General features: G+C 58.3%; 2 protein-coding genes across 2 annotated transcripts in view; one reads left to right on the plus strand and one right to left on the minus strand.

Moving 5' to 3' along the window:
• The window catches only part of VOLCADRAFT_103901 (uncharacterized protein), a gene marked incomplete at its 3' end in the record, with an annotated part of 20,957 nt that extends 7,678 nt beyond the window's left edge, over positions 1 to 13,279 (minus strand). The window contains exons 1-22 of the mRNA XM_002948526.1: positions 12,890 to 13,279; positions 12,513 to 12,654; positions 11,156 to 11,211; positions 10,791 to 10,895; positions 10,595 to 10,642; positions 9,796 to 9,995; positions 9,671 to 9,707; positions 8,762 to 8,885; positions 6,846 to 7,270; positions 6,082 to 6,375; positions 5,181 to 5,393; positions 4,685 to 4,786; positions 4,371 to 4,460; positions 3,807 to 3,927; positions 3,349 to 3,458; positions 2,988 to 3,088; positions 2,419 to 2,514; positions 2,070 to 2,141; positions 1,612 to 1,732; positions 1,082 to 1,309; positions 621 to 716; positions 88 to 330 (exon numbers count right to left, since the gene is read on the minus strand). Of these exons, the coding sequence (XP_002948572.1) occupies positions 88 to 330; positions 621 to 716; positions 1,082 to 1,309; positions 1,612 to 1,732; positions 2,070 to 2,141; positions 2,419 to 2,514; positions 2,988 to 3,088; positions 3,349 to 3,458; positions 3,807 to 3,927; positions 4,371 to 4,460; positions 4,685 to 4,786; positions 5,181 to 5,393; positions 6,082 to 6,375; positions 6,846 to 7,270; positions 8,762 to 8,885; positions 9,671 to 9,707; positions 9,796 to 9,995; positions 10,595 to 10,642; positions 10,791 to 10,895; positions 11,156 to 11,211; positions 12,513 to 12,654; positions 12,890 to 13,120 (3,255 nt within the window). The 5' untranslated portion in view covers positions 13,121 to 13,279. The remainder of the gene's footprint in view (positions 1 to 87; positions 331 to 620; positions 717 to 1,081; positions 1,310 to 1,611; positions 1,733 to 2,069; positions 2,142 to 2,418; positions 2,515 to 2,987; positions 3,089 to 3,348; positions 3,459 to 3,806; positions 3,928 to 4,370; positions 4,461 to 4,684; positions 4,787 to 5,180; positions 5,394 to 6,081; positions 6,376 to 6,845; positions 7,271 to 8,761; positions 8,886 to 9,670; positions 9,708 to 9,795; positions 9,996 to 10,594; positions 10,643 to 10,790; positions 10,896 to 11,155; positions 11,212 to 12,512; positions 12,655 to 12,889) is intronic.
• A 192-nt stretch (positions 13,280 to 13,471) lies between these two features.
• VOLCADRAFT_58287 (uncharacterized protein) lies at positions 13,472 to 14,711 on the plus strand (the record flags this gene model as incomplete). Its single annotated transcript, XM_002948395.1, has 4 exons — positions 13,472 to 13,627; positions 13,808 to 13,894; positions 14,009 to 14,080; positions 14,586 to 14,711. The coding sequence occupies 4 exons, from the start codon at positions 13,472 to 13,474 to the stop codon at positions 14,709 to 14,711; spliced, it is 441 nt and encodes a 146-aa protein (XP_002948441.1).
• Positions 14,712 to 17,057: the final 2,346 nt, after the last annotated feature.

Here is a 17,057-nt window from a genome sequence, read left to right on the forward strand (position 1 = left end):
GCTGCGGCTCCCCCAGGTCCGTGGCTTTAGCTGCGCCTTCCGGTTGACGCCGGAGAAGTGGCCCCCTGCCTCCAGGACGCTGCGGACCACCGCCAGCGCCGAGCGCGTCTCCGCCGCCACCAAGTCGACCTCAGCGGCCGCCGTCGACACCACCTCAGCGGCGGCGGCTGCGGCCCCGCTACTGCCAGCACCCTCGCACCCTGCTACAGCCGCCATGGGGTACGATGGCAGCATCACGGCGCCTACGTCACCGCTACCACTGCCACTGCCCTCCCCTGCCGCCGCGATGGTGGCAGTAGAGGCTGTAGAGGCTGTAGTCGCTTCTGGCCGCTGTAGCAGTCGGCGTGTGACATCCAGGAGTTCCTGAGGCCCCGCCACCACCACCCGGGGTATTGTTGGGGGGGGAACCGCCGGGGTAGGAGGGGGGGTGGCGGGATTACTGCGATGTAGATTGCCTACTCATTAATCAATTAGCGGCGCGTTACCTGGTCAATCGTACCACCACCACCATTTGCTGTTACACGGCTCGCTCCTCAATTGAATAACATCTAGGCATTGGTAATGGTATGACGGATGGCAGGATGGAACGGCAGACAGACAGACAATCGAGATGGACCGACCTGCAGCTGTGATGCGCTCTTGAGCTTCGCCTGACGGCCCAGGCCCGGTCGCTTGCCGGGATCCGCGTAGCGTTCGTACAGCTCCAGGAAGGCGGGCTGCAAGTCGTGATACAGGTACAGTTTTGGATTCGGGGCGGCGCATAAACATGTTTTAACGTCCGTTGGAATTCCTGCCGAGTTACGCCGAAGTAGTCCGATTGCGTCGACCGACAGAAAGGGGTTTGCAAGAGCGCTGTTAAGCCTCCTCCGCAAGGGGACACGATCACAGGACGGCGCCCCCGTCTGATCAGACGAGCAGGACTTATTACTGGGCTGTCCACAAGGGCAGCGCTGCACGTCGCGGGTTTGCCTCCGAAACCAATAAAAGCGCGCGCCAGCACACACATGTATGACTCTATGGCCGATACTTTGCAGAAAGCCTCCAGCCGTGCACTGCCTTGCAGGTTCAGCTCTGTACTCACGTGATTTACGACAACCTTGACTTTTTGCTTGGGTGTACGGTCACCGTGCCGTATCACCGCCAGCACGCAGCGCAGCTCCTCGCCCGGTCGCCCCCAACCCGCGGCAGCAGCGGCCGCAGCGGCCGCCGGAGTGAGGGGGGGTGAGCAGGGGCTGGCGGGGCCGCCGTCCAGCGACCCTAACCTCGCCGCCGCCGCCGCCGCCGCCGCCATTGTCGGGATGAACGTATCCTGCGGGGTGGGTAGTGCCAGTCCTTGATGCCACCAGGCTTTCCCGTCATGCCATCACCACGTCGATTTGCCGGTCGCTAGCCATGATGCCCCCGTGCCCACAGCACCAACAACACAACAGGCCCGGAGGAGGTTTCCCATTCACCGACATCACTTATGTTCCCCCACACGGCCCACACGGGTGCGATGTGATGTAAGTGAGCATGCAGGGGCTCGGCAGGATCCACGTACCGCCGTACCACAATGTACGGCACTGCGCGACCAGCTTTCCATGTTTCCATGCTAGAGCGCCCCTACCGCACCTGCCGTAGCAGCCCCTCGGGGCCCGCCAGTGAACTACAGCACCCCGTCGCCGCTACGGCCGCTGCTGCCGCCGCCGCGGCCTCTGCCGCCGCCAGCGCTTGCTGCGATTCACGCATCAGCCTGCGAAGCGGCAAGGCAGTATAAAGTAAACCACAGTTGCTAATTGTTTTCCTTGTGGTTATCATCTGAGGCTGACCCGTGGGTCGGTTGGAGCAATGAGTGATGATGCCCTAGATAGATAGAGGTTAGGTAAGGTGGGTGACAAGGTGGGGGGAGCCGTGTGTACCTGAGGTCTTCGGGGGCTGCAGCAGCGCCTGTATAGGCACCTGCAGGTTCACCACCAGTATCAGCTACCTGCCACCACTGCCACCTAGCCAGCTATCTATCTGCCGCACTTTCCCTTCCCCCCCTCCCTCCCTTCCCCCCCGCCCCCACACCACCCACACACCCCACCCACCCGAATGTAGGCGCAGGCGGCAGTGCGGGCACCAGGTGCAGCCGGTGGGGCGCCAGGGCCTGCAGGATGATACTGACATACATACAGCAATTGCAGGGGAGGAGGAGGACGGCGGCGGCAGTGAAGGACAAGGGGTGGAAGGGGAGGGGGTTAAGGAACTCCCCTGCCCCCCCTACCACTGCACTGCACCCGGGAGGTCGCCATGCGGTTGGGTGGTGGTGACGGGGAGGGTAGTGGCGGGTATCCGGGGAATGGATGGATGGATGGACTCGCCCGACGGGAGTTGCTTCCCTCACTCCCCCCCTGTTCTGTCCCCCCCTCAGCGTCCCGGCCCCCACTCGTGCCGTACCTCCTCAGTATGTCAGCCGCATCCCCGAAGAACTTGGCAGAGCTCTTCACGAATGACCAGCCGTTGACATCGCACACATAGCTGCCACCTCGCTCACTTGAAGTCCGAGAGGGAGGGTAGAGGGAGGGAGAGGCGGGGGAGAGGGATGTTAAAGCGGGGGGTAAGACGAACCAATGACGATTGAAGCAGATACCAGACATACAGACACATACTGCAGGAACCTTGCATACAGAGTTACTGACCAGTGGTGACGTGGGTAGCAGAAATCGCAGTGGTGGTAAGAACTAAGGCCGGAGGCGGACAACAGGAACAGCTGACGGGAGGTGTATGCCGACCGACCTGGACGGCGGCGAGAGTACCAGCAACCAGTAACCGCATCTTTGCCGACTTCATGCTGACACGCTGCTTGCTGACGTGCACGTGCTCCTCCCAGCCCCCCAGCCAACACGCCCATGACCCGAGTCCAACACATCCAATGCAGTGGAGGGGGTGTTACAGCATTGGAGCTTTTCAGTGGGGAGCCCCGGCCGCCCGCACGCTTCTCCCCCCGCCTCCCCCCCCACACTCACCTCCTCAACAGGTCAAACCCGCACACTTTCTGACCGAACGCCAAACACACCATCCGCGCAATCTCCTTCTCCTGAGGGCTCAGGAGGACCGGGAACCGCACCTGGCGCCGTACAGCAGGCGGGCGGGTTAGGAACTGAATGAGGTTCGGCAGCCGCAGTAACGGAGTCAGGAGGTGGACGTACATACATGCGCACATGCAGGTCAGCTGGGCCCTCTGGTGACGAGGGACCCCCTAAAGATAGGATACGGGAGAGTAGTGTACGGCCAGTACGGCACTCAAGGATGTGAATAACACGCGGGATATACACAGCCGACCCGCCGACCCACCGACCTTCCTTCCCCCTGGCTGTGTTCTCTCACCTCCTTCCCATCCGCCGTTCGCGCCACCCTCCCGTCCACCACCGGGCTCTTACGGGCCTCCGCATGCGCGTAGCGGGGGCCCACCGTGTACACCTTGACATCCGTTCCACCTGAGGGGGGGGGATCCTTGTGATGTTTGTATGTATGTTTGTACGTTATGTATGCCTGCAAGTAAATGCCCTCACTCACATCGTCAAGGCCCCCATAACAAACAGCAGTTTCCAAATCCACCAAGCAGTGCCAACCAAAAGCCACATACATGCAGGTGCATGTCACGAGAATGCGGGTGTGGGCAAGCGAGGGGTGGAGGGGGGGCCAACAGTGTGGGCTACCTAGGGTTTAGGACTCTTGGGGATCAAGGCGTTGAGCAGCAGCGGTTTGTTGCAACATTAGGGCTGCATGAACAACGAAATAAACCAAGAGTGGGACCAGGAGGCTGAAGGGGATGTTGCCCATACCGGTGGCTAGAAATTCTTCGTAAATGTACGACCCGTCCCGTCGTACAGCTCCACTGTGCCCCGGGTCGTAGTTCCCGCTCCTGTCCGCCACCTTCCTGAAGAGCCTCTTTACACCGCCCCCCTGTGGGGTGGACAGGGTGCGGGGAAGGGGGAGATGAGGGGGAAATGAGGGGGTTGCGGGTAGAGCAAGGTGGGGCGAAGGAAGGGATCTTGTGATGTGAGAATACAGGAGAGTTGGACCAACTGCCCCTCGGGTTGTTCAGGATGGCACGAGGGAGCGGGTTGTACCCCATGTACAGGACAGTGTACCGACAGACAGACAGACAGACAGACAGACAAGTGGATTCAATTCGGAATTGGATCCTTTTCAAACATCCCACCACCCCACCCCACCCACTTGCTGACTGTGCCCCAAAGTTCCCCAACCCCCGTCAAGCCCCGGTCGGCAGCAGACCAGCAACCATAGGCAGTGTGCATGGGGGTGGCTCGCCCTCTCTACGCCTCTCTCAGCCACCCCTCCCTCACCTCCCCCTCCCTGCCCTCCCCCTCCCCTTCCCTCCTTACCATGGACGTGGGGTAGTAGACCCAGATGTTGTGGTCCTCACCACTGGCGGGCTTCTCCACAAAGGGCTTGGAGATGCGCTCACCGTCCAGCTGCGCGGGGGCGGGGAGAGGGTCAGGAGGGACGCGGGATGCCCTCAGAGCACCGAGCGGGAGGATGTGAATGGGGCCGTGTACAGGCTTGGTTCGTTTCCAGAACCGTTTCGCGTGATTCGTACGGGTGAATGTACGGAAGAATGTCTCCACCAACACGTCCACACAGAATAACAAATCGGAATCAACAAGCAATCCGCGTATTTGGGTACCCCAATGCTCACCTCGATGTACTCGTCTCCCTCCACAAAGCCCGGAGGTGAAGTCCCCGGTTCGAGACCCTCCCGGTTCACCACAATGTGCCGGGGAACTGGAATACTGCTGTCCTGTAGGTATGAAGGGGGTGTGAAGGGGGTTATCAAGTGACGATGTAACAACCGGGGGGGAGATGCGGGTAGGTGTGTATCAGGTTGCTGAAGACGGGGACCTGATGATGCTGGCAGCGCGCCTTAGTGCGCATGTATATCTGCCGTACTGTACGTCTATAGGACGTATCCAGTACATAAATATACACCTGGACACCGAGATGGTTCCAGCAACCGCCAGGGATGTCGACTTAGCTGTCCCCGGAGCCCCGGAGCGCCCCCAAGTGGAAGTGACCTTCACATACACATCATTGGTCGGTGGGGGGTCATTCCAGACCACCCAGACCGTCATCATGCAAAAACACCCACTTTGCCAGTCCGGATGCGAGGGGGGGTCCGCACCTGCCTCCCGCACCTGCCTCCCGCACCTACCTCCCGCACCTACCTGCAGCAGTCGGTACACCTTGCGTCGGTCCAGCAGCACCTCCTGCGCGGCCAGGTCGTTCACACAGAAGGGCCTTACTCGCTCCACGTACTCCTGGGCCTTACGCAGGGGAAACGCCTCCGAGTACCAGCTCAGGAGGCAGTCCACCACGGGCCAGCGGTCCACGGGCTGCTGCAGGATCACCTGCAGGCGGGCAGGTGGGCAGGTGGGCAGGTGGGCAGGTGGGCAGGCGGGCAGGTGGGCAGGTGGGCAGGTGGGCAGGTGGGCAGGTGGGCAGGTGGGCAGGTGGGCAGGTGGGCAGGTGGGCAGGTGGGCAGGTGGGCAGGTGGGCAGGTGGGCAGGTGGGCAGGTGGGCAGGTGGGCAGGTGGGCAGGTGGGCAGGTGGGCAGGTGGGCAGGTGGGCAGGTGGGCAGGTGGGCAGGTGGGCAGGTGGGCAGGTGGGCAGGTGGGCAGGTGGGCAGGTGGGCAGGTTCATACACACGGGCAGGGAAAGAGGACGAGGGAGGGGAGTCATGTGATGATGTGTATGGTGCGGCTTGGCGAAGTGCGCATGTTAGGTGCTGCTAGTAATAAACATGTATGTGTAGATATGGTGCATGAAAGCGCACATCACTCCGCGCAGTAGTGCTACCTCGAGTTCCACTCCCCTGGCTACTAAGCCCACCTACCCCCACCCTTCCCCCACCAAATGCACCTCTTATCTGCCGCAAAAGGTTACATCTGTCCAACAACAACTTAATCTTCCTTCCAACGAGTCAGCCACCCGCTGTGTTATTCCCCGTTCAGCGTTATGCATCCAGCCAATATGGGAGTCCAAAGCAACAAGCTAACCATGATGCCAACCGCTAATGCACAACCACCCAGCCCGCACCTCCTCCTCGAATACCACCAACTCGAATTCGTTGCAGGTAGTTAGGCGGCTCAGGATCTCCCGCATCGGTCGGGACTTGGCCTTGCGTGCCATGGCGCACACACCCAGGCGGATGCGGGCGGGGCCACTACCCATATTGACCCCGCGGCTACCGCTACCGCCACCACCCCCACCACCGGGAGTGGTACAGCTGGGGCCCTCCTCGTCATCGCCGTCACCGTTGCAACCACTGCCGCCGCCGTTACCACCGCCCGATAGATTCAGATTCAGAGCAAGAGGCGGCCAGCTAGGAGCCTGTAGGCAGGATGGGTTCGTGCGTGGTGTATGTGGGGGGGGCGTGTGGACACACGGCGAGGGGGTTTGAACACTACCAAGGTACGAGAGCAACACATGTGCAGATCTAAGAACGCATGTACGTACGTGTTGCTTTTCGTGCGAGCTGGGCTGGTCTGGGCTGGGCAGGTTATACCCGCTTCCCTGCACTGCACCCGGTACCCGGATTCGATTCGCGATTGAGCTCAGTGTCAATGAGTACTTTTACACATAGGTCGGTAGATGGATAGGTAGATAGGGCGATAGATTGATAGATAGATAAAATAAAAAATTAGATAGATAGATAGATAGATAGATAGATAGATAGGATTCATGTTCATGAATTCATTCAGCGACGCACAGCGGCCAATTCATTATCTGGGCCGCCCTGGAGCCGTAGGTTCATCAGGCGATACTTTCAAGCATGTGGCTCAAGCAATCCTGCAGCTCACCGACTTGCTCCGGGGAAATGAACGGCGCCACGCTTGATGGGGTTGCGGCAGTTGCTGGCCACCACAACCGGCAGTGCCGCCGACACCACACCCCGGACTGGCGGCAACAGACACCTGCTGCTGGGGTGTCACCCGCACCCCCGCCGCCAACCCCGGCGGCCGCCGCAGCCCCCCGTCCGCCCCCCGCCCGGCTGCATCAGGCTCGGTCACCGGGAGCCCCTCGCCCGCCCCCAATCCCGCAGCACCACCAACAGCAGCTGCTGCCGGGGCACATGCTGGCGAGTCGTCGCCCAGCAGTATGGCAGTACTCAGATCCTGAGGTGCTGGGGCGGCCTTGGAGCCACCTGCGGTACCTCCACCTGCCGGGCGGCGGGCTGCAGCCGCCAGCCCCGCGCATGTCTCTGAAGCAGCGTGGGCTGATGAGCCTGCGGTGGCGGTGGCGGTGGCTGATGGGCCGCCCTGTGGGCCGGCACACGGATCGCTGCGGCGCGCGCTGATTAGCCGCCTCGACTGCTGCTGCTGCTGTTGTCCCTGTACCGTTTGTTGTTGTTGTTGCTGCTGTTGCAGGTCTGTTTCTAGATTTTTGTTGCCTATGTCGAAGCAAACGGCTCTGCTTTTGCGCGGCTGGCTGCCGCGAATAGAACACGGCGGAGGACCAGCTCGTGCCTCGGACCCCTCAACCGGCGGCTTATTACTATTGCTTCGCGGCTCTGGGGAAGCCATACTTCATCGCACTAATCGCGACGACATCCTTGTAAGCTTGCGGCCTGTTGCTGTCCGTGTCCGTAATGGCGGCCAAGCGGAGGAAGGGCGCCCTAGAGGTGAGAAGCGGCTGGCCGGTGGGAGGAGATCAGACCTAATCAGATAGCCGGGTGCCGGTATAGCGGCAGAAGCTGCCCCCTCTCCGGAGGTTTCTGCGTCCACCCATGTGAGCTTACTACGACTTTTCCAGGACGACGAATTTTGCAATCGTTGCGATATTGCTGCAACAACGCGGCGTAAACGTTTTGATGCTATTCGAGAAGAATGATGGCTGGACTAGCGTGTCACACACGCTGGCGCTTTTATTTACCCCTCAGGCAGGCTAAGCTTTTATTACTTTGGTGCCGTGCCTCCGATGGACGAGCCGCGGAAGAAATGACCCGTGGGTCGAGAGGAAAGGGAGATGAATCATCTGTTCACCTTGGACATTCTTCGCTTTATGACGTTTATCATTTTCCATACTTTCATTTTATTGCATGGAATCCGTTCATCCTCCATTCTTCAAATCAAATCAGGGGAGATTCAAACAGTTGATACCTCCCCATTCATTTCTAACTACCATATAACTACCATATAGCTAATGTAGCGACGTACTGTTCATGGCGCCGTTGTAGTCTGTGGCCGCTGGTCTTCTCTGGGAGGTATGCCACATACATACATACATACATACATACATACATACATACATACATACATACATACACACAAGCGTACAACGGGCGGGCAGCGGCCCTCCTCCAGGGGGCGCCTGCCCGCCTTGCGCACGTGTTCTCGCAGTCGGCACCCTCAGGGGGCTGTTCGCGATGTGGGTGTTCATGTCAGCTGCGTGCATGTGCGCTAAATAGGCTTGTCAGCTAGGAGCTGCAGACGCGGCTACGGGCTTCTAGACGGTGAGGGACATTGGGTACCCCATTGGGTTCCAGACAGAAACAGACAGTAGCGGACTGTTGCTCCCACAGGTCCCCCCCAGGTGGGTTTCCTGACAACCCCTGCACGGCACGTCAGGCGCCTCATGAGCCCACGTACGTGTCTCCCCGGGGCGAGAGGCCGCAACAGACAGAAGCGAGAGACCATCTGGGCAGTTTAAGGCCGTTTTGCAACTCTTGAGGTCACGGAATGCTCTTATGTCTAAATTGGCACTTCGCCACTCTCACCTCCACCGCAAGGAGTGAGTCTCTCGCAACCGCCAGCGTCGTCGTAAGCTCTTTTGCACGAGACCACGACCACGACCACCACCTGGTTTTCTCCCACCCAGTGCAGTCCCTTCCAGGATCGGCGCTGACACAACACCAACAAGAGCGAAAGCATGCAGGGTGAGGGTCAGCACAGTACGACAACACCGTACAGTACAGCAGCCCCACGTGTGCTGGGGAGCGCCCCCTGGAGTAATGCGCTCTCACACGCGCAAATACGCCCCCCGGGATAGCAGGGCGACCCGCACGCTCCAGAAAACCCCAAGTATTTGAAGTAGCTGTACGACAGAATTATCATGCCACGTGTCAGTACGGCTTGAAGTTGCGTGCCGCCTTCAGCTGCGCCAGGCGCCTGTAAGCGTGCGGATAAAAGGTGGGGGAGGTGGGGGCAGGTGAACGAAGCTCAGGGGAGTTATCAATGTTACGGTTTTGTTTCTGCGCGTTAGGGCAAGGCTTTATGTGTGTACGTGTGTGTGTTATGTACGTACGGCTCTCCTGTTGTTCCCAGTGCGGCATTGGGCTCCGTGCCCAGGTGGACTGGGGACCTCACCACGGCGGTGGCAGCATCCACACTCGACATCACGGTGAAGTTACACACAGTGGCCCATCACGCGGCTCGGCCCCCCCTAGGGGAGAGTGCCCCTCGGCTCCCCCTAGGGGAGAGTGCCTCGCCGGTCGTTCCCGTTGGGGTATACGGTTAGGTGCCCCTGGCCAGTGTCAGGCCCGAATCGATGTGTAACAGAAACAAACAAACAAACAAGCATACATACAGTCAGACACCCTAACACGGAACACGCCAGCATGCACACCAGCCAGCACACACCCTCCACCTCCCCGTCTACCCTTCCAAGTACAAAAGCACCGACACACCTCCCTAAACTCTTTCTCTACCTTCACATTGACAGCCCTGGAAACCGGAAAACACCAGCGGCCGCCCCGGGTCCCTTCCCCTCCTCCGTCCTCTTCCTGGGACACAAACATACATGCACACACACCTGCGGTCGTCTTCGAAGCGCTGTCTGAGCTCCACCAGTTCGTTCCTCCGTCGCTCCCGCCGCTGGAAGCGGTAGAAGTCGCCCAGCGCCGCCTTCTCGCCCTCCCGGGCGGCTGCCGCGGCTGCTGCCGCCGCCGCATTCGCCGCCACACCCCCCGTCATCATCTTGACCCCGCCCTCCTCCCGGGTGCGTTTTCGACCCTACATGCAGCAGTACATACGTGCAGTACATACACACAGGCATACATATGTATGTACATACACGTCCCGACACGACAGGTATGTAAGGCGCAGCACAGCGCCTCTCAAAATTCCAGGATCGGCCCCGACAAAGGACAGAAAAATATCTCTCGAAAGCAGGAGGGTGGATGCATCCCCACGCCGACGAACGGTGATGGAAGTGGTTGAAGCGATACCCCCCTACATCACGCACTCATACATACATACATACATACATACATGAGGGCCCACATGAGGAGGCATGGAGACAATGTGCCCACCGACAACAAGGCCGCAAACACCCACACTCCCCACCCCCCACACCCCCAAAACATTCCCCAACGACCAACCCGAAGACAAGTACGACAAGGCAAGATGTTACATGTCGTACTGACAGTACTGGCAATCAGCAACATGTGTTCCCCCGCTTAAGGGGCGCTCATGCCACCGGGACCCAGGAAAAGTAAAATTCCATTCTTACAACAATTCCCTTTGCGCCTTCTGAACCTGTGTCAAAAGATTGCCTAATTTCGCGTAAGGAATAAAGACGTAATGCTCACACATCTCCACATCGTCCTCACGGCATACTCCTCGACGTGCACGTCCTGCACGGGGTTTGCGCCCCGGGGCTGACGTGCGGCACGGGGTACGCCATCAGTGCCGTACGATGCTTCCATGAGACACACACATACACACCCCTAAATGCTCCAACCTCTCCCCCGGGCGAATCCAATTTAGGCGACAGCACAAGCCCAACCCAAACACGCCGTCCCGTACCTTAGCCCGCACCACCACCGTCCAGCCGTCCTCGCCCATGGCCGCCTGCCGCTCCCGGGCCTTACGTTCCTGCTCCGCATCAAACTCGTCCATCCAGTCGTCAATCTGGTTGGATGAGTTCCGGCGGCGGGTGGGGTCGGTTGGGGGGTTCCAGATGGGCGGTTCAGCAGTAGGTGCAATAGCAGCAACAGCGGTAGCAGTAGTAGCAGCAGCAATAGCAGCAGTAGCAGCGACATGGGTGGGCGGGAGAGCAAGGACGGCCGCTCAAGCAGGTTGGCGTCCAGAGAGCTCTCTGGCCACCAACCCGTCACGTAACTCCCTCTTCCCCCCCTCGGGGCAAGGTCGGGCCCCACGGCGGACCGAACCTGGCTTTGCAGTACATGGTTCCCCGGCCTTGCAGCCTTGTGCTCGTGTACCCAAGCTGCGGGAAGGGGGGAGAGGGAGGGAGAGGGGGAAGAGAGCGCGGATGTGTGTGTGTATGTTTGACGCATAGTCCTGTAGATTTGAGGCCCCTGCACTGGGGCCCACATTGGTGGCTTCTATTCCGCCAACCACCCCATAAGGCCCGCCCGCCACCACATGGCACTTCTCAGTACAAGGTACCTGCAGCGAGGTGGGTCACCTCTCATCACCTCGCTTGCTGACACCCATGTGCGAGACCGTCCCACGCACCCCACAGCAACGCCAGGTGACATCGACAGTTGTACCAGTCCTAACTGTCTTTGCTTGACCACCAGCCCGTGCCTGTCTGTCTGTCTGTCTGTCTGTCTGTCTGTCTGTCTGTCTGTGTGCATGAAAACCCAACTGCCTAAACCCCTAACTATTCTTGCGCCTTCATGTTGGGTGCATACCTCGCAGATGTTTCCCCCAGAGCCCCGAGCAGCGTTATTTTTTTGCGGAATATATTCCGAATTCGGAATAAAAAAATGTTCGTGGTCCTGAAAGTTAAGAATAAATAATGTTCCGGCCGCGCAAGTTCATTCCTCCAGCCAAAAATGGACTGTCCATGCCAAAGCCGGTAGAATCTCACAGGAGACATACATGTTACCCATATCATAGTACTTTAATGCCATGGATACTGTTAGGAAGCTCACGCCCGAAAGTCAACGAGGAATCGGACTGTTTCTGACCGGACTAAACGCTGCAAAACATTCGGACCCGAAGCTCCCAAAGCGTGTTAGGTAATTAAAGCAGATATAAAAAATCACTGAAGCCATTAGCGACGTTAATGAAGACGGTATAGAGGTCATAGGGAATGTGGGCGCAATGCTGCAGCCAGCCGACGACAATGACGCCACTCCGGTTGTCAACAGCGAGCGGGCCAAACATCAACGTTCGTCATACGGAGACAATCGCGATGGTCCAGGAAACATGCTGCGTTTGGCGGTTCCGGTTCATTGCTGCTATGCATCATTACTTTTGCAACCCGGAAAGTCGTGTTGTGTTATCTTTCAACGTGATGCAAGACGAACGATGGTGACCGAACTCCATTCGATCAGTGTTTGAAAGATTGTGGTGACGCGTGTTGCGGCATTCCCCACGGCGTTTGCACGAAGTAAACTGTAACTCATCGGGTGGTTCTGGGGGGGGGCGCCTTACAGATTCGGAATGCTTTTATTCCCGCGACTAAAAACCTATTCCTCCGTTCGGACTGGAAAATTCACCGGCAAAATTGAAAAGAAAAACACTGGCCCCGAGAGGTCCCCTCCTCCCGCTCCCCACCTTTCACTCCAACAGGTTCCTCCGCGTCCCCATCCTTCCCTTGTTGCCGTGCACCATCGTACACAAGGACTTGGCCCCGGGACGCGTACCTAAGCGCCGCCGCCCGACCTGCATCCGACCGAAAAACCACAATGCCGCTCCGCTGCCGTGATGCGCCGCAAATCACGTTAAAAGGGGGCAGGAAAAAGGGTGAGGTCAGGGAGCGACGCGGCGGCCTATCCTATAGCGAGCTGAGGAGGAGAAGCCCGAGTGCCGCGGGTGTGACACCCGCCGCGTTTAATCTTGTGATGTCGGGAGAGGCCTTCGCCGCACCTCCAGGGGACCTAGGCGGAGGCCTCCACAAACTTCTTTTAAGTTGCCCCTTTCCTCAATCCTACCTTGAGGGGATGTAGGACTGCCTGCGAGACAGCGCCAAAGCACTCGAAAAGCTCGCTGAGTGTTTGCTCGTCCGCTCCGAAGGGTAACCCGCTGACGAACAGCGCTGCCCCTCCCCCTTCTCCACCACCAGGCGCTTTTGGCTGCTCGTGTGCTTTGACGGCTAGGTATTGAATGAACGGGTTGCCGCTCCGGAACTTTAACCCAAGGGTATAAATTTTCTCGCCGTTCATGTGGCCGCCGACGGCGCACGGCACCTCAACACCGAATTGAAGCGTAATTCAGTGAACTATGTTAAACAGAGAGCAATGGCAGCAGAATCCTATGGCACAATTTGCTAGTGCTATGCCACTAGCGGTTGGGCAGCTAACCTGGACAGGAGAATGCAGATGTGACAAGAGATAAGCAGAGCATAATCTGGTGTACATACAATTACTGCACAGGAGGTTGGCACCCTGCGGAGATGTCAGGGCCATGTACGGAAAGCGATTGAACAAATGAGAAATTGCATTTGCTTTTGCAGATTGTTCAGCCATATAGATACATAGCTTGCCGGTCCCCATAGCCGTTCCCTGTTAGACACGATGTTGTCGACGCGCCCGGTGTCGCACACCCTGTCTGCGCGGTCCGGGAAGGCCCCCTTCACGTCGGTGCGCCCAAGCATCCGTGTGTGGCGATCATCCCATGTAACACGCGTCGCAAATGTGACCGAGGCCGTCTTTGAGGAGCAGGTCCTGAAGGTGCGAGGCCGCATACTTGGTGTTCGCGCCTGTGCCTGTTTGTCCATCTCCTTACATAGCTTGAACTGGTTATAAGCAAGAGCTAACCATGATTACCTTATATAGTTCAAGCAGGAGGAGATCATGCAAGTGGTTGTTACTTAACTGGCTATTTGCTGAAGCCACGTTGCAATATCGCAGGCTGATACTCCTGTCCTCGTGGATTTCTGGGCGGCGTGGTGTGGTCCATGCAAACTCGTGGCGCCTTTGATGGACTGGGCTGAGAAGGTGCGGATATTTTATCCCGCCCATGTGGAAGCATCACAAGAACTAACATGGATGAACGCTGTTAGAATCCTCGACTGCGTGCGCCCCTTCTTATGCTGTTTTTTTCGTTTCCAGGAATACAACGGGAAGCTAAAGGTCGTTAAGATTGAGCACGACAGCAATCCCCAGCTTATTGCCAAGTACAAGGTGAGTCTGCTGGTAGGGAATTGGGCGGGTCAGCTGCCAAACAGGGGAAGGCCGAGGCGGTGGGGCAGCCTGACGGGGCCCCATCGTATACCCTACGGCACACGCTACATGTTATGGACAGATTGAGCAAGGATAGGTTGGGGCATGTCTGGACTTGACGAGGGATTCAAACCCTTAAATCGAGGCATTCAAGGCTAAGTACAGGCGAACGGCCCTCCGTCACGTTTACTGCTGCGGCGTGGGGCGCCCTGCACCTTGCCCCTGATCTAAATTTTAACTTCGAACCGATACCCCGGCTTTAATTGGAGTGCCTCCTCGTCCCTCTCCTATCCCTTTTTCTCATCCCCCGATAAAATGCATACCCTGCACGGCAACGAAGTGCAGCACGGAACCTCCTCACAGACTCCACTTTTGCCTCTCCCGCACCGCGCTGCGCCACACCACGGCACGCCGGCATCCACACCACATCCAACCGCCGCCGCCGTTTCCATCATCACCACATCAGGTGTACGGCCTGCCGACGCTCATTGTGTTCAAGGACGGCGAGGAGATCGCGGGCAGCAAGCGGGAGGGCGCCATTACGAAGGCTCTACTGGAACAGTACCTCAGCAAGCACGGAGTCGGCAAATGAGCTAAGCAAACCGGTGTGATGTGAGCCCGCAGTGGCGCTTTTCAGTTTGGCGGCCAGCATGCAGCCCAGGTACCGGCAGCTTTTGTCCCGCGGCTGCTGCTGCTACTGCGGGTGCTACTGCTGCTGGCGAGCGGCCCCTTCCCCACGCCTTGTTGTGTGTATGTGGTCGTGGTGGGAAGAGGGCATGTGAGATTTCGGTGGTGGTGCTGCTGCTGGCTGGAGCCCGAGGGTCCCCTGCCCCCGGGAGAGGGGCCCCCGCCCTGTGGCGGTTCACCACCCGTCTTGCGGCCGCTGGAGGAGGAGCAGCCCGCTGTTCCGTCTGACAGCTAGCGGGAGGCTACAGGCTAAGTGGCGGAATACTGAACTGGATGTCAGCCTGCTGCTATTTGGCTCTCTGCGGCAGCTCGCACATGTGCGGGGTCTCCGATGTCGCGTACCTCTACATGAGTGTCTGTGTGTGTAAGGACCATTGTGATAGGAGATGGCATCTGTATGGCGGTGCGGTGCGGTGGGAAGGCAATGCCATGGCGGTCCCCGGGGCCACTCTGGGAAGCCGGGGACCTGGAGTAATGTGGGGTGAGCCGTCCAAATGCCAGGTGGTGGTTGGTTGTTATGGTTGTCGTCTATCGTGGCCCCATTGTTCATGGTCGATATTACCACTATCCATCTATCCATTATGATGGAGATGATTGTCACATCGTCATTATCATTTGGACAGCCCGGTGACCCCCGAGGGCGTGTTTAGGGTCATGATATGCCCCCCCTCCACCACCCGGCTCTCCCCTGGTGGTTTTAGGTTGCTTTAGGAAAGCAGACGGGCAGACCGACGGATGGATGGACGGGGACAGGACAAGCACCCAGGATAGTCAGGCCCAAGGCAGCTGATGTTGTGCACAGACAGACGGACAAGGAAGACGGACGGATAGGGGAGCAGAGTCCCAAAGCAGGCGGACCTTCAGGTCGTGGAGGCGGCTGCTAACCTGGAGGGGGTCGTATGGTGGCCGGCGCGGTGTCCCTGCAGTGCTCAGACAGCCCTCCTCTTTATTGTATTGCCAGTTTGGGAGAGCTCCAGGGGGACACGACCAGCCGCCCACCCCGTGGCCAGTGGGGCCCTCTCACTGCCAAATCCGCGCCCACTCCAGCTGCTGATGACCTCCACGGTGGCAGGAGGACGGGGGAGGTCCCGCTGCTACTGCAAGTGCTGTACCTGTAGCTGTAGCTCCTGTTGTTTGCTGCTGTTGCTGAGAGGCGGCCAGACAGCCCACTCAGAGGCCCGTGCGGAGGGAAGGCCACGTGGGTTTGGATGTGCACTGGTACACTGCCAAAGGAACGGTGGGCTTGTGCTGGTTGACAGCTGGTGATTGAGTCGTCCAACCAACGGCGGCCCTGCTCAGGGTCTTCTGGTTAGGGCGCAATTTCGCCCCTTGTCTTTTTGATTCTACACCTTTTTTATCAGCAGCAGTGGTCCGCTTGTGAGTGCTCCGGAGTGCTTTTTTCCTCCGGCGGACGTCGTGTCGTGTGTGAATGAGTGAGGATGCGAGGGTGGGTGAGCGAGGCGCAACAAAAGCTCTTTCATTTTGAAGAAGAGGACGAGGGTTGTGCTGCTTTCTTTTGCTCGTGTTGCTTTCGTTGCTGCTGCTGTTGTTATCGCAGGAATGAAGGACTGCGGTTTCTCGGAGGAGGGAGAAGTGGGGGCGGACCCGACAGGGCCCAGGGGTTGCCGCGCCAGGACGAGGTGCCACCATGAAACCCCAATGAACATAGAGGCCCCTACAGTGCGGACGTACGTAACGTAACGTGTCTGTGCGTCTGTTCACTATGGATGTCGCAAGTTTTTTTTTTTTTGTGTGTGTGTGTGTCTGTGTGTGTGCCCCTGCAAGGATGCCGTGGACGGTGAGGTTAAGAGTCGGCAGTTCCTAAACTGCATGCGACGTTGTGCATGCATATACCTCGTCTTGGTGCCCTCTCGAAAGATCCGCCGGTGATAAGTATGGTAGCATTATGCTGCGCCAATTTTGCGGGCGGCGCATAGGTATTGGTTTCATTGCTGATAAGGAAAAGATGGTACACGCGTGTTGGGTCGGAGGTGAGAATATGTGGTTGGGCAGCCTTGTGGAAGTGATTTCCTTGACGGCGTTACTTAGTATGTAGCGTTCCACAGCACGTGGCGTGCTGCTTTCACATGCGTTCCCGTTGAAGATTATGCGAGTGGATGTAAGCTGCATGGTTTGCCGGGACAATGATCCAGATGTATGTAAGTGGCGAAGGATGCAAACGCGTTGCGGGCGGAGAGAGAACGCTCATGAGGTTTTACATGCATTCGGTGTTGGCATTTTTGGCTTACAT

The sequence above is a fragment of the Volvox carteri genome, assembly GCF_000143455.1.
Source record: "Volvox carteri f. nagariensis unplaced genomic scaffold VOLCAscaffold_10, whole genome shotgun sequence".
NCBI classification, from domain to species: Eukaryota; Viridiplantae; Chlorophyta; class Chlorophyceae; order Chlamydomonadales; family Volvocaceae; genus Volvox; species Volvox carteri.